At 41.4% G+C, this 15,910-nt stretch overlaps 1 protein-coding gene across 1 annotated transcript; it reads left to right on the top strand.

Annotated features, from left to right (window-relative positions):
* The first annotated feature begins 14,701 nt into the window (after window positions 1–14,701).
* Window positions 14,702–15,775, top strand: LOC122775846 (serine/threonine-protein kinase pim-1-like). Its single transcript, XM_044036049.1, has one exon. The coding sequence runs from the start codon at window positions 14,702–14,704 to the stop codon at window positions 15,773–15,775; it is 1,074 nt and encodes a 357-aa protein (XP_043891984.1).
* Window positions 15,776–15,910: the final 135 nt, after the last annotated feature.

The following is a 15,910-nucleotide window of genomic DNA, read 5'->3' as shown; positions in this document are numbered from 1 at the left end:
TCAAACACAAGAGTCATGCAAATTCAAAATCTGTACGCACTCACACGTCTCTCCTGGACAAGGGCTCGCAGAACCTTAAACGGCATACTTGTGTTCGAGCTGACGGAGACATTTACAGTACGAATTACATTGCATTAGAGTCAGCGCGTGGTCAAAATGTTTGTTCGCGGACAAAGATCAAAGTCTGTTTAAATATTTAGAATCCAGGATAGAGCTACTTAGCGAACGCTATCGTTGCGATAATCCTGCAAAACATTTCAGCAGATAAAAGACTGGTGGAGATGCAATATTTCTATAATGGTTGTGTCATTACATCAAATATTAAATGCTGTCATTTGCAGTGATCATGACATCGAGTTCCAGCAGGAAGTCATAAATGTATTCAAATGCTTCTGCTGCTCTCAGCTCTCAGCCGGCCGCTGAATTATTACTGATCTGAAAATGAAATGAAGAAAAAGTGCTCTCCGTAATTTTTTTCAAAAATTCAATCCTTGCTGCTCTTTCCTAATATTTCAAAGGAAGCCTCAACCGCACAGGGCAAAACAGTTGCTCAGTCTAATTGCCCTACACACCGAGACGGACGCCATACTGTTCTCAAGCCAAGTTTGGAAGTGAAAACCATGTTTCCTGTTCACGCATGGGAATCTGAACAATATGTTGTTAGATGTGAGATTTTCCAGAGATCCAAGTCATTGTTTCAGTAGATTTCGACTGACTTGCTAAAGGCAGCGTCTGGTTTTCACTCTCTTTGCTGCACCATGAAATTCAACTTGCTGAGACTTGCTTGAGTACGACGGCATATTTGTGAAAAGTGAAAATGAGACGGTCTCGCTAAAGTCGAGGTAAAATTGATTTTGTGGTGTGGTGTGTGTGTTGTTTTTTTTTGTTTGTGTTTTTAGCTTAGTGCTAAAAATGCATCCTATGTGTAGGACAAAGTCAACCTGTGAACATGCTCAGACACATGATTTAATCCTGACTTGTGAAAACACGAATCGCCAAAGGTCCTGGGTGTTGTTTTTTTTCCGTATTGACAGGACTGTAAAGATGCCAACTGGCACTGGAATGAGATGAAGAACTGTTTCTTCTTTGCAGAGTTCACGCCACACGACCGGCTATCTTGTCATTGGTAGCGATCGCTCATTTCGCGCTTTATGACTGACCATTAAACCACATTGAAAGAGGCAACATTTGGTTCCTGTTTGGTCACTGTTGAAACAAGCCGCAGCAGGAGGAAGGCACCTTTTCCTCAGCGCCAGTGTAGCGTTGTGTAATAACAAGCCCTCACAGTACAACACACAGTAGATACAAAGTAGTATTAGAGTGCATTCTCTTTGTTGAATAATGTAATTCTTTTGTGCCATCAAAAAGATTGTGAAAGCACGACTTACAAAGAATCATATTATCACATAACTTTACACTTTGCAGCCAGATTTCACATCAAAATGTTTAAAAGTTTAAACATCATCATCACCTAGTTTGCCTAAGACTTTACCCCTCCTCCTTCTCTTTGGTGGTCCGGTGTTGTATACCTGTTCTGGGTTTCCTTCAAATGCGTACTGCACCATCAGTGATGAAGATTTACTCAGTTTTTATTGCAAATTAGCAGCTGGAAAAGTTTGCCCCCCCCCCAGTGCTTTGTCAACGCATTGGAAAGTGGTCTTTTTTTGATAATGCATGTGTTTGTACACACACTCACATCCTCACTCACCAGTAACGATCAGACTGACATCTGCACTTGGGGAGCAGTGGGACCTGGGATTTGAACCGACAGCCCTCCAGTTAAAAAGCAGAAAGTCTTCTTCATATGTGAAAGAAGAACTTAATTCATATCACTGTTTCCACATCCTGCCTGCATCTCAGTGCCAAGTGCTATTTCTATTGTTCACAGTAAATTGAATTTTACACTAATTCACTCATGTAAGTGTCTCCTGATTGAAATTGTATTGGATTATAGTGAACGCTGAGGCAATCAAGGCCTCTCCTTTTAATCGCTGTTGTAGTAACTCTTCTTCCTGCAGTAGTTTTGAGCGTTTGTCACAACAAACGAACACTTGAGAAGGTGAATTCACCTTGCATTTACTTCTGCGATGCACTCACATGCACAGTTGACTTCCTCTTTAGGAAAGGGGAGTTTGATTGAGTGTCATTTTTGAATGAAGTCTGAATTGACATGCAAATCATGCAAAAACATGTAAAAACAATTGTGTCATTAATTGTGGACGCATATTTTTTTTTTTTTTGCCATTGTCTTTAGAACAATGTTTAGTCAACAATCACGTGGGGAAGAGGGGAAAACACTAATGAGAGAATGTTTTACATCCATGGAGTCAGCGTGCTGTTTGGAGACGGTGTCCTTGGTGGTGGCAGACGCCTTTGAATGGAAATGCAATGTGTCGTCCATTGTGTCTGTTCTCCGCAGTGGCCCTGCACCAAAAAAAGGGAGGGCAGATAAGATTGCTAATTGAAAAATGCTTTTGCTTTGTACAGTACTTGTGCATCTCTAATGGTATTTATTGTCGTTCTGATTACTGCACCAGGTTAGCTCGGAAATGGAACTGTTCAGCAGAAGGACTGGGAGCACTTAGGAGTGTGAAGAGTGCGCTGTGTGTTCGTCTTTTTTGTACTGAATATTGTGCATGTGCACACTTCGTTTAAGTATCTCTGTGCTGGGGGTTTATCCCCAGTTTATCTTGTGGGGGGGAGAAAATGATTCCCATGAAATCTAATCAGGACCATTTCCCGGGAAATCTAATGACGAAAATGATTATTATCTGTATCACATTAGCGAACAAAGAATGAAGTTTGTATAGTCAGTGAGATTTCCTGGACGTCAGTGAGAGTGTCGTGATGAAAGGGAACACTCGTATGTTTCCTGTTTTGTGTGCAACAGGCAAGCAAAGCTTTTTGGGAGTCTAAAATAAGGACTCAAGAATGTTTTTCATGTTATTACCAACCTCTGGAAGGACAGAAACATCTGCTACTGGTGACGCAGCCACTGCTAGTGTCAGCACTCGCCTTGATCCTGCATTAAATGAGGCTCCCTCTGTCTACATTTGCCAAGGCCTGTTTATTATGGGACAGTGTGACTGGACAGGCTTGTTGAATTATTCCGTGTGTGTGACTGTGTCTCTGATGAACCCAGCAGGTGTCTTTGAACAAATAACCTGTGAAAGTGCACAGGCTGAAAAGGTGCTTGTTGTGGATGTTTATGGAGAGCTGTGTGTGCGCATGACTGGAGGTCTGATAACGAGAACTGTGTTGATATAGAACAAATCAAGTCTCTACTAGAGCTAACAAGGACTGAACTGGTAAATCTGAGTACCAGTTCTTTCTGATCAATCTCCGAGATTGTGAACTTCCTCTTCCGTAGCACTAGACTCACCAACGGCTGTGAGCGAAACCTCGTACAAGCGCGTTGCTCATCTTTATTTTCGGGATAACGCACGCATGCTAAACTCTGCATTGTAAGTGTTGTTTTTGCTATTTTTGGGAACAATATTATACCAGCAGCAGTGCTATTTATGAGAAAGAAAATATACACTTCTATAGTGTCTTTCTATACCCTGAAAATACTTTTATTCCTTCCACAAACCGTGATACTTAGCCCTAGACTACATGCTGATCCTATAGCAGAGGGACACATATGGTGTTGGTTGTCGTAGTGACACATGGTGTCAATGACCAATGCCAATGTCATCCATCCATCTGTCTTCTACCGCTTTAATCTCCACATGAGGGTCGCTGGGAACACTGGTGCCAATCCCATCTGACATAGGAGTCAGCTGGACAGGTTGCTAATACCAATACCTAAGACTACGGTGGCCAACAAGGGCAAACTCACTGCAACGACGCAAAACACATGCAGGAGGAGAAACAAGCTGCATGTTCACTGTGGATTTCCAAAACGCCAGCAAGTCCCAAAAGCAATTTTGGGATTACGCACGCTTGCTGGCGTTTTGAGACTCACTGGCGTTTTGAGACTTGCTGGCGTTTTGGGACTTGCTGACGTTTTGAGACTTGCTGGCATTTTGGGACTTGCTGGAGTTTTGGGACTTGCTTTGAGACTTACTGGCATTTTAAGACTTGCTGGCGTTTTGGGACTTGCTGGCTTTTGGGACTTGCTGGCGTTTGATGCTTTTTGAGACTTGCTGACGTTTTGAGACTTGCTGGCGTTTTAAGACTTGCTGGCGTTTTGGGACTTGCTGGAGTTTTGGGACTTGCTGGCATTTTGGGACTTGCTGACATTTTGAGACTCACTGGTATTTTGAGACTTCTGGACGTTTTGGGACTTACTGGCGTTTGGGACTTGCTGGCGTTTTGGGACTTGCTGACGTTTTGAGACTCACTGGCTTTTAAGACTTGCTGGCGTTTTGGGACATGCTGGCGTTTTGAGACTGATGTTTTGAGACTAGCTGGCTTTTAAGATTTGCTGGCGTTTTGGGACTTTCTGGCGTTTTGAGACTTGCTGTCGTTTTGAGACTTGCTGGCGTTTTCAGACTTGCTGGCGTTTTAAGACTTGCTGAATATGCAGCTTCTGCATGTGTTTTGGGTTGTTGCCCCTGTTGGCCACAGTACAAGACATTGTAATTATGAATAATAACTTGACCAATATCAACGTCTGGCGTCATCTACATTTGTGTTGTTCTTTTATGGCATGGACACAGAGACCCAAAAGTCTTTTAGCCCTTTACAATAGACCATCATTGAATAAACATAAATTCAAGCATAGGTTACTTCATGTATGACCTAACCTTTGATGCAGACGTCTTTTCCCACAAAAAAAAGTTCTGCTGGGCCTCTTTTTCCATCGACTTGTTTGATGAGAGGAATTTCTCACACTGCCAAGATAAACATCGGCAAATGTCTTTCGTGTCACCAGGCTAACAAGGTGAATGTGAACGCTACCATGTGCAGCTGTAATTCTAAATCCGGGACTGCACGAGAGGGAGGGAATATAGAGGGACCTCTGCAGGGACTTGACCTGTGAGAATAATTCTCCTCTCCTTTTTTTTCAATTTTATGGACAACATCATGTGTTTGCCTTGCAAGTATAGAAAGCCACACACACACACAACAGAATATAGAAGCTTCTCGAGCTTGTATTCACAGTCAATTTGGCTGCCAAGGCCTGCATTCATGGAATAGCTGTGGGAGTGCAGACCTGTTCGCTGTTAATCTCCTGCCTTTGCCATTAAAACCTTCCAGATAAACACACTGCTGGGTGGCTTTATGGACACCTCCTGCTAAAATTCTCAGAAGTCACAGTCTACATGCCCTGTAAACACATACATATTATGTATCATGTCCCCCCCCCTGTTTTTGTCTCAGGAATTGCTGCGCCATTTTGACATATGGCAGTAACATTTCAATTAGGTCCACTTCAAGTGTCAGCCACAACCTCTCTGCCCCCCTCCCTCACTCCCTCCCTCCCCCCGCATTCACTGAATCCATCGCATCCATTAGAGAAGTAGTGAATGTGCATGTGTTTCAGCGAGTGAGCCGAAAGGGCCGAGAGTGATGGTAGACAGAGTCATTCAGGGACGGCAATGTGCAGTGAATACTTATCCAGTCGTCCTCTGCCTCCTGCATCTCAGATCAAGCTGGGTGGTGAGGTGCTCTCAACATTTCCCTGTCTTTTTAAAGGAGGGAAGCACAGAGAAGCTATTTTTTCTTCTTTCTTTTTTTGTCTTAGTGGGGCCAGTTGAAAACAAAGAGTCACAAACAAGCCTAAAGGATCAATCAATAACTTTATGGATCCAGTGTGAGTAGCATGCATTGAACCAATCATCAGAGTAAATTGTTACCAGACAAAAAAACGTTTTATTTGTTTTATTCATTTGAAATTGATTTAAATGCTTTGTTGGTATGATCAAATCAATCAAGCAGCTTTTCTACTTGCAGGTCTTATATCATCATAATAAAATTATTTATAAAGAATAAATTAGCTTAAGTAAATATTTTAAGACGAATGGAAATGTAGTGGTTGTGTAAATCTGAAGAAGAATATATGAGAAGTCCATGTTGCAGGTTTGTCTTGAGATACAGTAAATGCAGCACATTCACAACACATTCTTTTATTTAAATTGCCTGCATGTTTTAAAGCCCTGCCTTTCAACGCTGTGACCTCTGAGAATGTCTCGGGGTGTTGTGAAGCTTATATAGTGAGGCACAATAAAGCAAAACACACAGTCGCCGAATAAGATGCACCTATTTTCACAGATGCATTTGATAATCTGATTATATCCCGACAAGACCCTTCCACAAAGACCACAGTGTTGCCAAGAAATGATTCCAAAGGGCTTTCAAAAGTATTGTGTGTTGGTAAGAATTTGGGTTTTCTTTATCCAGCACCCGACCCAATTGGTTCCTTTGGATGTTTGCATCATGTTTTTTTTTGTTTGTTTGTTTTTTTTGGTTTAAACTCGACTTCTATCAGAGCAGCAAACAAAAAGAGTCCTGCGTAACCCTCTCAGGCTCTGGTGTTTAGGTTTACGGGCTTTTATTTATACACAGAGGGTGTCAATACTCCACCACACAAGGACGCCGCATTTAGTTATTCATCAGTGTTTCACTTTGTAAAGACTTTCAAGGCAAAAGTCAGAGGACGGAGACTTTGTGTGGAAGTATTTCTGCTTTTTAATTAAACAAGATGTCAGTCCTTGGAAAAAACAAAGCATTTTATGGAGCGTTATAGCGCGATGTTGAATGCATATTGTGTAATTCCCGTGTGAGTTTTGAATGTGGAATGTAATATTTAAAGACAAAAAATTAATTGGTTTCAATAATTGATTCACCCTTAAGTCATTACACGAGGCAACAGGTCCTCTTCCTGTTGTCTGCCGTGTTTCCTCTACATGTTCCCAGCTCGACTCGCCTCGGCACTGTTTGGTTGGGTACAGTACCGTCTCAACGTGGACGGAGTCATCACAACTGCCGTGACTTTGCGACACACACAAACGAGTGACTTGTAAAGCAGTTGTTTTCAGTGTAACTGAGTCATTAGAATCAGTTAATCAAACATATTTGTTCAGTACTTCCTGTATGACCGGAGCACAGACTCCGTCTGACACAGTCACTGGACTGAAACACAGCAGCAGGGTTTGTGATGCCGCTTGCCAGCTCACTTTGGGCATTGCTGTCGCTAAATGCACCAGACTCCTCCTGTTTAATGATGAGATTTAAGACATTTCCTTGGTAAATGTTGGAGATTAACCCACATTTTTAGGGTTGTTAAGTATTTTCAACTGAACTACAGTTCGGCTTGATCGGTTTCTTCCTGTCACGGCACTCGGACCAATCAGGGCACAATTTAGTGCACTAAAAAAAGTACCAGGTACTATCACTAAAGTGAGGTGAGACGTGCTAGTGGAAAGGTTTTGAGTGAAATTTTTAATCCTTTCAGCTATAATGAATAAAAATGAACTAAAGTCGGAACTCTGTCTCCATGCATAGTGTGTGCATGTGCCAATGTTGTGGGAACGATAACAACCCAACCCAGACCTCTAAACATAACACAGTTTGTATTCTCTTTTTTCTAAACTCTCATTAATCCTACATACACATTTGCAGAGAAAAAAAGGAAACAAACTTTGTCATCGTCTAAAACAAAAAAAAAGACAAACACATTAATAAGTGGCTTGGACTTCATGCACTCTGCTCACTGACTGGACTGCCACTGACTGAGTTCCACCTTTGAATAGTAAAACATGACTGCAAAACAGACTCACATGCAGCATCCCCCCACTGTCCCCCGCCCCCCCCTCACAGCGCGCCACGCTTGTCTGAATAAGAGATTTTGATTCAAAGACGATGAGGAGGATGTAGCTTTTTAGCCTTGTGTCTCCGACCTGTGCTCCGAGGTCAGAGCAACCTTGCCGTGTGCCACAGCTGGATCACGGACATGCACAGACACACGTGGCTTTCATTTGTGTTTCCCCCAAAACAGATGCACACAAAGTGTAATTGTTGGATGAAGACTGGGAACATCTCTGCTTTAACAGCCTAAGGTTATTAGGTGTTTCTCTTTTTCAGCGTGGTAAAAAAGAATGCATAATGTATAAGTTTCACTGATGTGGCGGAAGTTTAGTGCCACGTCTTGGCATTGAGGTATTATGGATGAGCACTGCAATATTGGTGGTGTGTATTTCTGGTTGCAGCAGCCTAAGGGCAGCTGGAAATAGTTCAGCACCATGGAGAGATCCCGCTCAGCCCGTTCTTTCCATTTTGAGATCAAAAAGCAACAAAATGCCTGTAAGTGGGAGACGCCAAAGAATCACATCCAGCTCGCAGCAAACAGGGCATATTATATAAGTCACGCTTTGTGGAATTGAGTGCCTTGTCTCCAAAAGAGAAAGTAGGCTTGTTAAGGTCATGATCTTTTCTTAAACCCTTTTCTTAAGGAGACAGATTGATGTCAGCCTTAAAGGTGTTTGAAGACAGGCAGTCTTTTTCATCTTTAATGCCTTAATAGGGCCTGTGTGTACTTACATTTGTAAATGGGTGTGTCTTCCCATAAAAATCAAAACCACAGGTCCAAATAATGTGGCTATAGAGAACGAGATAGATAACAGGGAGATAGAGCTGCAGACAAGGAAGGAGATGGAGAACAGATTGGTTCTGCAGCCTAATAAGGACATAATGAGGAAATGGGTGTAAATGAAAGGGGTTGATTGACTTTCTCTGCGTGATCAGCAGTGCAGATGATAATATCATGTCCAAGCTTTTAGCCGCGGTTTCCGACAAACAAGATAATGCTTGTCCCCCACAAAACATTAACTGCAGCCGGGGAACTGCGTGCGTGTTTGTGTTTATGCGCATATGAGTCCGTATTAGGCCACCCTTCGATCAGCACAATGTGAGCTGTGGACTCACCAGGCCCCTACACATTTCACGTCCTGAAATGAAGCTTTTGTGAGTTGTCTTTTTTTCTGCATCTGATTACCCACTGGCTTAATTGATCTAATTATTGAACTCTGCTTGTGGTTGCTTTGTGTTTATCCAGTCAGGCAAAGTCTTTAAGATAAGGATATGCGTTTCTTATCTTTCCTTTTGCTCAGGCTGTTTGGCCCTGAACCGTTCAGTCTCGGCATGCCATTGTCAGGTTAATTGCACAATTTAGAGGAGTTCTGCGGTGTTGAAGAATACTGTAGTGCCAGTCAAACGCGAGATACCCCCCAAAAATAGCATGATAGCGACTCAAAGCTGCAGGTTGTAAGTTTTAAATATAAACAAGCGTGTGTTACATTTGAACCATTTCCAAATGAGTTCACGCAAAGCTAATTAAGCTCTCACAGAGTTTTTTTGTGGTAACATTTCTGTGCCGCACACATAAAATGACACATTTTACATCATGAATGAGAAGGCGAGGTGTAGGAAGAACAAAGCACGACAGTTTCTTACAACAGTACCGCGGCTGACGCCATAGAAGTGCCCACAAAAAAAGTTTCACACGTGGATTCTTCTGCTAAATATAAACCTGGACTCAGTAGGATCAGTCGTGCCTCGTGCATGCCCCTTGGTTTCCATGCTGTAATGTTTCTGATGTGCACAGAGGGGAGCAGCAACTCGACATGAGACGTGCTATACTGCTGAATTTTAACCAGTCGCCGGTTGTGCTCACCTGCTACAAGGGAGACACATCCAATACAAGCTGAACAGAACAGCTTCCAAGTTACCGAGGAGGAATTTCATTAAGACCGAGGCTCTCTTCTAGAGTTGTTCCGATTCCAATACCAGTATCGGAGGCATTTCCGAAAATGTGGGCATCGGTATCGGCGAGTACTGTAGTCCATGCACCGATCCGATACCACTTCATTTATTAGAGCTCCGTTAGCTCTGACACGGTTCTTCTTCGCCGCTCTTGAAACAGTTGCGCTGTGCTGAGCTAACGTTAGCTCATCATGTTGGCGCTTTGGCAGTATTTACCAGTTAGCTCCGTTAGCGCTGTTAGCTGCGCTAGCTCCGTTAGCGCACCTACAGTCAAACTGGAGTGGCCGTTTATTAAATGTAAAGAGCAGCGCGACAACTAACCAGCGTACCTGTGTCCTGCGTATGTATACCTTTGTTTTTAAAGTTTATTTAAAATGTATTATTATTATTTATTTATTATTTATTTATATCATCTTAACAATCTGCAAAAATGATGTCATGCTCGTCCTTTCCCGGGTCAGTCGTCATGGAAACATGAAGCTCTGCCAGTGCTGCGGTGTTTGGACCAGAGTCAAAACAAACGTACAAGCTGAAAAACAAAATAACATATCACTGGTAAAAATAAATGGTGTCCATTTGCTGTATTCGTTCATGTTTTACAGAGGGTTTAACCTGAGCCAAACCTTACCACCAATGATAATCATATCACAGTCATGCAGGCGTAGTATGATATATATTCTTTTATAACACACTGGTATCGGTATCAGTACTCTGTATCGGCCGATACCCACAAGTATCGTAAAAATGGTATCGGAACATCTCTACTCTCTTCAGAGCCTCGCCAAGCCAATCCAGTGCTAAATCTGCAGAATCTGACTTACTGCTTTGTTAATGACTTACAAAACCTTCATGCTTTTCATACCGACATCATCTGAAAACAGTTTCAACCCCACGATTGCAGTTCGTCAAGAATAAGGGGCAGTCTAAAACAAGGTTAGATGAATTTGCTCAAGCGTTTTATTGTATCGGCTTTCTAACCTCATGGCACCGGTGTTTTGTACAGAAGAGGGCTCTTCGCTTGCGTATAACTTGTATTTCCTTTCCTTAGTCATCCTGGCTTGGTGTTTCTGTGACTGTATACTTGTTTGAATAAAGTTTTATAAAAGTTTGTACACAGCGTGCATGCTAGCAGTGTTACAGCGGCACGTACTGTGCAAGTCTGGCCAATGTACTACAGCATTTAGAATACATTTATTTATTGTCACTGAAGACATTTCTTGAAACTTTTTTTTAAAAATGGCATTGAAAAAGATCATTTTAGTTAGGGGCCACATACAGCGCAATTTGATCTCAAGTGGGCCGGATCAGTAAAATAATAGCGTAATTACAACAACTATTGTGCAAATTTTACCATTTACACGTATGTGTATTACAACTTACAGATCATGGTGGACCGGAAAAAGCTACAAACAAAACCTGAAAAATATTAGTATTTCAGTTCCAGAATTTTCACAAATTCATCATGCGGGCCAGATTGGTACCTCCTGTGGGCCGATTCTGGCCCTCGGGACGTATGTTTGACACCCCTGGTCTACCATGTGGATACAGCCTCACAAGCGGTGCATCACAAAGCTGGAGATGTCCCATTCTGACCAAGTTGAACTACAGCCTTGATACAGATTAGTGATTGCCTTGTATGAAAAGTGCTATACAGCTAAAGTTTGATTGATTGATTGATTGATTGATTATAACTGCAATCTTCATATCTTTGGACATATTATGGGGAAACATGCAAACTCCACATATAATCTTCTATGTTGCCGTGATGCACCAATCCTAACCACCAAGTCCATTGTCTTTGGTAAACCTAAGTAATTTGGATGGACTGTTATATAATAAGCAGTTCACCAGATAGCCGATTCCCGTGCCATGTACCGCAGGAAACGGAGCAGAATATTCAGTCGGGATGTCTTGCTGAGATAAAGAGCGTGTGAACTGAATAGTCGAGAAAAAAAAAAAAAAGCACTGCTGTGAGTGTTAACACATATTAAAGCTTAAAAAGCAGATGTGAAGTGTTTTAGCTCATTTGAAAACGAATAAAAAAAGAAATTCAGGATCCGAAGCAACCGCATAAGCCTTTGATTATTCAAATCTTCCTCTCCGCTTTTAACATGAAACACTCCACAAAATGATTATAGAATTCAGTTTATGAAATCAGACGTATGAAAACTACATTTTTGACAGGAACCTTATTCCAAAAATGTGTTTTATTGGTTGAAGGTGGTTGCTTTCATTTGAAATTTGAGACTTCTTGATTTGAAGGAACTTTTTTCTTATTTTTCAAAGAATGGACTGTTATTGTATGAGTCTGTACATGGAAGATAATGGGAGCGGTGGATAAGGCTTGGAGATCATTTCATTAGGTGAATGGATAAACAGGTAGTTTATCAGGTATCAGGTATCAACTTTTTTCCTTCCCCTTAAGATATATATACAGACACCTGAGAATTATGTATATATGTATATATATATACATATTTATATATGTATATATATATTTATATGTGTATATATATACATATATATATATATATATATATATATATATATATATATATATATCCCGAGATAGGGACATAATTGCCTTTCCAATGCTCTAAACAAGACAATGATGATTATTATCCTAGAAATCTCCAAAGCCACCTAGCTTTTCAATTTCATCGAGTGATGTGATGTGTTTTTCTTTGAAATAAATAAATAAATCTGCCTCTCAGGCCCATCACGGATGGATTCTTTAAGGGATGGACAATGTTCATTGAATTTCAATAACCTCTAAACCTTGCCTCCGGAGTAACAATCAAATCACTGACCTCTTTATGACGATGGAAATGTCCATAGCCCAATCTACTAAGTATCTGCTATCTGTTCAGCTCAATCTGTAAATAATGTTTAACTTCCGGACTAGTCCGTTGGGAGGTCATTAAAATAGGATGATATGTATTGAATCTGCTGTGTGTGTCCTACTTTCACCAATATAAGAATTCATATTAAGAAAGTAGTTCCATTTCAATACCATATCTGCATATTTAGATCATTTCAACTGTACGAAAGATCATAGCATTCCGTCCTTATACTGGGTTCATAATGGATTTGATTCATAACCAGTTACAACAACCTCTAAATATGTCATCACTGCAGATTTCTGATTGTCTCCCTTTTTGCTTTCCTTCCTCCTGTCACTCTCTTTCTGTGAACTCTGCTGTGGCGAAAATCAATCAATATGCATTGGATTGTCCGAGCTTTTATTTCTCACTGTCAGTCATTCCTTTGTCCCACGGCGGAGTCATTCCAATTAGCTCAGACAAGCATTCATCTTCATTTCCGGCGTCGCTGCCATAACTTCATTGTGTCACAATTGTCTCGAGGACTTGGGAGAATGGCACTGCTTTGCTTCCAGGGTTGTGCACAAGCACAGAGACACTGACCCACTTCAAGGTTTGCCTGGTTACCGACACCCCACCACCTTCTCTGCAGACATGAAGACAGTGAATATGCGCTATAAATAGACAGAAATAAGCTTGAGGAAAGCTAATCACACGTGTTGACGGACTGAAAAACTTCTGTCAGGCCCCCGAAGTATTTCGACTTTAAACACTTATTAGTTCTTCAGGCTCGAGGCTTCAGCACATTCGGTTTCAAATAAAATAATGGTTACAACATTTAAGTGCTAAGTCTCTTCTTTAATTTGAATATATCAATATAGAAAGAACTGTGTGGAAGCCAATAATCAAGAAGTCTTTAATGGTCCATAAAAGGGAAATTGCTTTTTCCCAATTGCAAAACAAACTATTAGTAAAAAAAAAAAAAAGTGAAACTACTATAAATAGCAATAATAATAAATAAGTAATAAAGGAAACATATAGGTGTAATGAAAAGTAAATGTGCAAAGTAGAATATCCATTCGTCTTGAGCATTGAGGTCATATCCTCTCAAGAAATGCCATCTATGACCGTATTAAAAAGGGGTCATGAAAGTACTCGTACACCCATTTCACATTCCTATTCCATCCTGATCTTGAACTGTCTGAAAGGCATTGATGGGGATCCTACACATCTGTAGCAGTGTCTCTATGAGAAACACGAACAATATACTCACAGTCCCTCCAAATACTTACTCGACCATTATCCATATTGCTTGCCATTTTTTTGTGTTGGCCTCTTTTTTCTTCATCTTTTCATCTCTTGTCTGGACCCCGATGGCCTTCCTTTGCTCCTGGACTGCATCCACAGTGTCCTGTGGCGTTTCTAAGCATTACTAATAACCATGGCGAAGAAAATGTGGAAAAACTGCATAACAGTGATATAACATGAAAACAAAAACCCAGCAGAAGAAGAAGAAATTCCATTTCCCAAACGACCCATGTACAAATGATGATTCAGCATTTCAGTACTTATTAGTAAGTGTGCCAGCATTTTATTCTTCAGCATTCTTGTGGTGACACAAGGCTACACCCACATGTGTAAGTGAGCATCAAAGGACAGATTCTGAGATTTTAGAACAAAGTCAGTTTGGCCATACGAAAGGAAAGAGAAGAATGAGGTATTAACGTAACCTTTTTAAAGAATCACCACCTTGCCTTTACAGCAAATGCTTGCATTTCTTCATGCAACAACTATATGAAAGAATATGAATCAACAGAAATGCTTTTTTTCTCTTTTTATTGTGTAGGGCAACCTTGCACCACTTGATGTACAGCCTGCTGGAAATTAGAAAAATATTCAGCAGTATAAGGGCAACAGCGTCACACCTGTCTTATTATTATTAGAAATTATTAGAAGAAAAAGACGAGATCTTTTTCATGCGAGGAGAGGAACCAAAGGAAGACATTAAAAGCTGGGAGGAGGGGAAAAAGAAAATCCAAAAGGAAGATTCCAAAAGAACTGCCATAAAGCACCAAACACAGACAAACAGTCAGGTTTCAGTTGCACTCAAGACACTGTTGGAGCCAGACACAAGTCCCTGCAATGATAACTTTTCAGCAAAGGTGACAACAATGAAGAGAAAGGTGTCCAGAGAGCAAGAGATAGCCAGAAAACAGCAAAGGTGTAAGCCAGTGGCAGATGTCAAGAAACCTGAGAATAAGGACACTGAGGTGCTGCCAGCAACCAAGACTCCCAGGTCAAACAGGATTTCCAAACAGGAAAACAAGAGCACCTTCCTCTTAGGCCAAACTAGCAAAGATGATTTAAGGGACAAATATATACCACTTTGCAGCCTTGGAGAAGGAGGCCATGGTTCAGTTTTTGCTGGAATAAGAATAACCGATAAACTTCCGGTGGCAATAAAACATATTCCAAAATCATCTGTGAGGATGCGATCAGTGACAGTGAATGGGAGTAGATACAAGATCCCTCTTGAGGTGGTCCTAATGCAGAAAGCAGGTGGAGAACCAGAGTTGGTGGGCCAATCTTCAGCCGTGTGCATATTAGAGTGGTATGATCTGGAGCAGGAAATTGTTCTGGTTATGGAGAGACCAGTGCCCTCTGTTGACCTTTGGCAATACATCAACCACAAAGGTCCAATGGGTGAGGATATGGCGAGGTTCATCATGAAGCAGCTGATTGAGGCAGCCATTAGGATCGACTCGGCAGGTGTCTTCCACCGGGACATCAAAACAGAAAACATCCTCATCGAAGAACGCCGCGATGGCCCCAGAGTACGAGTCATAGATTTTGGATGTGGCAGCATTTTGAGCAGGAGAAATTACGGTTATCGCACCTACGTTGGAACACCTCAATATGTTCCTCCTGAGTTTTTTGTGGATTGGTCATACAAGGCTGGCCCCACAACAGTCTGGCAGTTGACTGCAGTGCTGTATGAAATGCTCGAAGGATTCTCCCATTTCGACACCGTACGTTTCATATGCAAGGTCTACAGGATCAGCAGTCGGTTGTCCCAGGACTGCCAAGACTTCATGAAAATGGGTTTGGCTCTTCTGCCAGAGAAGCGTGCAACTCTAAAGCAAATGCAGCAGCACTCCTGGCTCACCAACCCAGCCTCTACCATCACCCAGCCTCTACCTGCACCAGGACCACCTCCCACCTCTCATCTCCTGTTATCTCCTTGAACAAAATCCCCGAAAGTTGCTCTAAATTATTTGCAACAAATAAATTGAAATTGATTTGTAAAAAGCGTTTGTTCTTGTAATTGTCTCACTTTCCCTGCATAGGATAATTTACTGATTATTTCTTCATCCATAAGA

Source organism: Solea senegalensis, linkage group LG10 (assembly GCF_019176455.1).
Source record: "Solea senegalensis isolate Sse05_10M linkage group LG10, IFAPA_SoseM_1, whole genome shotgun sequence".
NCBI lineage: Eukaryota > Metazoa > Chordata > Actinopteri > Pleuronectiformes > Soleidae > Solea > Solea senegalensis.
The sequence above is the reverse complement of the archived record's forward strand: the minus strand, read 5'-3'. Positions and strand labels throughout refer to the sequence as shown.